This window comes from Monopterus albus, unplaced genomic scaffold (genome assembly GCF_001952655.1).
Source record: "Monopterus albus unplaced genomic scaffold, M_albus_1.0 scaffold427.1, whole genome shotgun sequence".
Classification (NCBI taxonomy): Eukaryota; Metazoa; Chordata; class Actinopteri; order Synbranchiformes; family Synbranchidae; genus Monopterus; species Monopterus albus.
In genome coordinates, this window is record NW_018128307.1 from 293,083 (window position 1) to 298,764 (window position 5,682).

The following is a 5,682-nucleotide window of genomic DNA, read 5'->3' on the forward strand; positions in this document are numbered from 1 at the left end:
CATTTATAATGAAAATCCTTATTTTCCTTCATCCCTAACAGAAGTCTGAAGCCCATGCTGGCAGACACTACCTGCCTTGCATTATGTTATAGACTTACAGTAAATCATATCAAGTCTTTTGTCTAGAGGAGAGTTTTTGTCCACACCTCATGCCGTTAGCTTGTCTACCTCCATGATTCTTGTGCTTTCCTATTCTTTTGCCCACGCTACTGATTTTTACTCATTATAGTGTTTTGTTTGAATTTCGTATTTTCATATTTTTGGGCAACAAGCCAAGCCTACATTATTTTAAATGAACAAGAAGCCACCTTTGTAGAGCGATCTTCGTGGAGCTTTACATTAAACTGGGCTTTTTTCTTTTATATTAAAGCTTTTTGAAGTCTAAATTACTACCACCAAGTCACACCAGTCAACCTAACGTGCAACAGTATAGATTCACACAGCTCATTTGACATCCAGCCAGAGCCAGTCCAAACTGGGCCTTCTTTTTCAGAGGGGCACTATCACAATGTTCGCAGTGAGGCTACAGCACTAGCTACAAGGCTGGCTTTTGTGGGAGGAAGGTTAGTGGCTGCCTCCCGTTGTGTTGGCACATGGCACTGAAGTAAAAAGTGATGTACTCGTTTCCTTAAATTTCATAATAGCATTATGTTCAATGCCATAAGTCAGAACAAGATCAAGGCTGCGATTGAAACAGTGAATAGGTTTAATAATTTTTAATAAAAAAACAAATGAGTGTATTAATGAATTCAACATGTTGTTAACAGTTCCCTAAATGCTACCTGAAAGTCACAAACTAAATCATTTAAAAAAGAAAATCCAGATAAAAACTGAATAAAGGGCAGGTGGACGCTGAACAATAAGAAATAGAACTGACTTTTGTGTTTTCCAGTTTGGCTGTGAGAGGCTAAGATCGAAGTTTTCAAATGAGTTATAACTGTGTTTAGGTCTAAGGTTGATTAATAAGCTTGAGTAGAAAAATGCTGCCGCTCCTCCACCTTGGCCTGAGCTTCAAGGGATGTGACAATTAATATGAGTGGGTGGGGTTGATTCTTTTAAATGGGCGTATTCTTGTTGTTATAGCTGGGTTTCTGTAAGGCAGAATAAATTTAGACAAGAGAGATGTGACATGTTATAGTCCATATTTGATTTTCCCTGTTTTTTGTTTCTGTAAGCATAGTCTTAATTTTAATTAGGCTCCTATGAATAACTCCTCTGGAGCTGATATTTGATTTATATGATTTAAGTGGTCGCAGGGCAGACGCAGTCTCTGTGGGGTACTGGGAGTTCTGGCGGGTGATGGCTCTAAGGAAACTGATATGAAACCAGAAACAGCTGTAAAACCAGTTTGGTATTAAACATCTTCACAGTGTTTTCCTCCTTTGTTTTCAGGATGATGACTGAAGGATAACATCCAAGGAGTCACATTCCTTCAACCCAAGTGACCCACTTTCCACCTTTTGCTAAACATTTGTCTACTTTTTTGCAACCTCCTCTTATAGAACGTCTCCTCAGTCCTGTCTCATTGCCCTGTGCATAAAGAATTTCATGGAATGTCTGCATTCCGCAGAAGGATCATGTAAATGTATTTTAAATTGCACAGTCCTCCTCCTGCTGGCCAAAAGACAGGATGACTTTAATATATAACATAATTACAGTTTGACTGGATATCGATTTCCTGCATATCTGAAATTGCTACCTCAATCTGTAGGATTCTCACTCTGCTTTTATCACTTGATCATCTGCAGCCTTTTCTGCAACCCCATCTCTTGCCAAGTGTCATTAGGCCATGGTTCGCAAGAAACGTTCTCTTATACTGTGCAGTGCTTTTGTGTTTGTTGCCTGGAACGCTTTGCTTTTACTTTATTTTTGGGGCCGACCTCCCATTGGCCACCTTGGAGAAAGTGGTGGAGCTGAACCAAGAGGAAAGGAAGAGTGGGGCATAGGCAGAAAGGAAGGAGGCCAGTTCAATCTAGCCGGGGAGGTGATCAGGTTGGCAGAGGAAGTTGAAATTCAGCTTGAGACCCAGAAAAAGCTACTGGAGCAGATTGAAAGTCACAGGGCAGTGTGGGCTTGGCAGAAAGATGTCAGAAAAAGAGAAATGGTTGAGGCAAAACAAGTTGAAGACGAGGTTGTCCATCAGCCACCAAAGCCTCCATTTCTTCTCAAAGACAATGTGGATGAAAGGACCCATGTTGAAGCAAAATATACCCAGAAGCCTGTTCATTCAGTAGCTCCAGTCCCTGAGTTAGAACTGCACCAAGCCATTGAAATAAAGGAAGTGACTGTTGAAAAGTCTAAATTGCCAACTTCTGATGTTGGCCCAGAGGTCATCATTCCCGTTCTAGTTATTGCTTGTGACAGAGTGACGGTAAAACGGAGCCTTGACAGACTTATACAGTACCGCCCTTCGCCAGGACTATATCCAATCATTGTCAGCCAGGACTGCGCCCACACTGAGACAGCTCGTGTGATTAACTCGTATGGAGATCAAGTGACACACATAAAGCAACCGGACCTGTCAGACATCAGAGTCCGGCCAGAACACAGGAAGTTCCAGGGCTACTACAAAATTGCCCGACATTACCGCTGGGCACTCAACCAAGTGTTCAACACATTCTCTCAGTCTACTGTGGTCATAGTGGAGGATGACCTGGAGGTGAGTATTTTCAGACTTCTGCATTGATCTCATAGCATTACTATCCATTATAGTAGGCATTGCCATCCCTGATAGCTCATTTTTTTGTGGCATTTAGCCTTTGTTGGATAGTTTGATGGCAGAAACATGAAGAATAGGAGAGAATTAGGGAGTTTAACATGATATGGCATCATGTTAGTCTCCTAGATCGCCAGGATGCCCAGGTAGGTTCCTGACCGAGGGTTTCTGTGTTGGGGTGTGCTCAAGGTATCTTAAAATAACCAGTGTATCTGTTTTCTTTGGTCTTGCCATTGATAACAGTGATAATACTTTGATGGGTTAGGCAGTAAGCACTGTTGTGTAGCATTAAAGGGGGGTAATGGTTTATTACAACTAGGCTCATATGGTCCACTTTTATATCTTCAAATGCATCATTTCAACAGTCATCAACATCTCTTTGTTTACTTCTGGCTGTTGATTTTTTTAAGGTGATTTGGGGCATTTTACTGCTTCTCTTTTGGTTTTAATGGTAGAATCTCACCGTGTGACATCACCCACTTTAGGCTCTCCCATTCAACTTCATTGAACTTTTTTGTTTCTTGTTTTCCTCGGTCAAATTTTAACTTTCATAAACAATTGAAAACAGTTAAATTTGTCAGGATTCAGGACCTGCACTTTTTATTGTGACAGGATTCAGGGTTCAACATTAGCATTTGCCTCCTTGCCTAGGCCACGTAAACTCTGATTGGGCAAGTAGAATCAATTTTTCTGTATTGAAAAGCACGTGGTTCTCACTTTGTAAGGGAGGACTTTATCAGGACTTGAAGAGACCAGAGAGTGAGATTAGTGGATCTGAAAATATGGTTTTGGTGTTTATGGAGTGGCTTCTCCTCTCTACGTGATGGCCTGAGAGCAGTTGTGAGCTCCAGGACACACGGAGCATAGAACAGCTGAGACGCTGCGTGGTTGCAGGTGAAACATATCACTCGAGATAACAACACCACCATTCTGTACTGTATGTGCAATAAAACCTCCATGACTAAGAAGCCAGTTGTTGTTGTTGTTGTTGTTGTTATTATTATTATTATTATTACTATTATTGAAATTGTTTAACACATTCATGGAGTCAAGCCCCTTTCGCACAAAGTCAGAGTGATGATGTCATTTCCTGTCGCCACCTTCGCTTAAATGAAAAGAAACTGTATGACCAAGAAAGTGAGTAAAATTCGTCAAGTTTCAGTTGCAGAAGCTCACAGAAGATTATCTCTGTGACTCGAGCGTATGCAATAGAGCAGAATCACAAAGTGGGGCTATGCCAGGACTAACTCTAAGGTTTATCATGTAGATGGTGAAAGGCCTAAAGTGGTTGCATTCTTGCACTGAGAAGTACTTTTGAATTGACAATTCTATCACTACGTGGTGAGCCACAGCCCTTTCTTGATTGCAAAGGCTGAGCCTTTGGTGGGTGCTCCTTTTATACCCAGTCATGATCCCCTCACTAGTTACCAATTAACCTGAATGGTTTTACTAATTGCAAATATGCTGTACTGGCTCAATGAACTACTTATTGAAGAAACCATTTTTATTCCACATCACAGAACAGAATCTAAGTTTTGTTCTAAATATGATATTTTAGAACTGGATTAGTCAAAAACTACACAGTAAAAGTAGATGATATTAAGTGATAGTAGTTTATGAAGTACTAATTGCAAACATAGTGTGTTGATGAACTACTTATCAATGAAACCGTTTTTAATTCTCATTAAAATCAGATATTTTATTTCAGTGTAATTTATTTTAGTAAATACTCCTAGAAAAAAGTTTTTATTTTCCATCAAAGGCTTGTTTCTCGTTCAGTGCATAACAGTTTAGTATCAGATTACTCCAAAAGTGCCGCTGTTGATAAAACCACCACCATCATCTAAAAACACCATGGTGCACTTGTTTTGTCAAACAGGAACAGGTTTTATTCTTAGTATTAAAGAACGTACCCCTTCAATCACAGAAATATGGCATACAGTAAAGAGTTATTTACTGCCGTTACAAGGATGATTTAGATACAGACATAAGCATCCACAGCTTCACCATGTTTTCTCAAAAGTTTCGGGGGTCACCATATATCTGTATTAGATGCCTTCTGGGGTTTTCACTATAACAGCAAAGAACAGTATTCACAGTATAAGCATGCATATAAACAAAAGAAAAAGAACCAAGTAATCATACCTGGTGTGGCTGTTCTCTATTTATTTAAAATCTGGCTAACAGCTAAACAGGATGAAAGTCTGTCCCTTCATGTTACTGGACATTAAACAATAACAAAAGTGTGGCAGATTCATCAGAAACGCCACGTGTCAAACTATTTTAATATGGTATGCTGCGTACATCTTTTGCCAAACTGTGCCCCTTTGTCGTTCTTCTTCTTGGTCATCTTCTTCTTCTTGTCGTGGCTAGAGTGTGATGCCGACTAAATTCCATCCATCCTTTTTCCTCTGCTTATCCGGAACCGGGTCGCGGAGGCAGCAGTCTAAGCAAAGATGCCCAGACCTCCCTCTCTCCAGACACTTCCTCCAGCTCCTCCGAGGGGATGCTGAGGCGTTCCCAGGCCAGCCGAGAGACATAGTCCCTCCAGCGTGTCCTGGGTCTTCCCCGGGGCCTCCTCCCGGTGGGACATGCCCGGAACACCTCCCTAGGAAGGCGCCCAGGAGGCATCCGAAACAGATGCCCGAGCCACCTCAGCTGGCTCCTCTTGATGTGGAGGAGCAGCGGTTCTACTCTGAGCTCCTCCCGGGTGACCAAGCTCCTCACCCTATCTCTAAGGGTGCGCCCGGCCGCCCTGCAGAGAAAGCTCATTTTGGCCACCTGTATCCGGGATCTTACCCTTTCGGTCATGACCCAAAGCTCATGACCATAGGTGAGAGTCGGAACGTAGATCGACCAGTAAATCGAGAGCTTTGCCTTACAGCTCAGCTCCTTCTTCACCACGACGGACCGGTACATCGACCGCATTACTGCAGAAGCTGCACCAACCCGCCTGTCAATCTCCC

The 5,682-nt window shown here is 42.0% G+C and overlaps 1 protein-coding gene across 1 annotated transcript in view; it reads left to right on the top strand.

Moving 5' to 3' along the window:
- The first annotated feature begins 1,395 nt into the window (after positions 1-1,395).
- mgat1b (alpha-1,3-mannosyl-glycoprotein 2-beta-N-acetylglucosaminyltransferase b) overlaps positions 1,396-5,682 on the top strand; it is a 12,350-nt gene continuing 8,063 nt past the window's right edge. Inside the window, exon 1 of the mRNA XM_020586870.1 lies at positions 1,396-2,659. Within this exon, the coding sequence (XP_020442526.1) occupies positions 1,790-2,659 (870 nt within the window). The 5' untranslated portion in view covers positions 1,396-1,789. The remainder of the gene's footprint in view (positions 2,660-5,682) is intronic.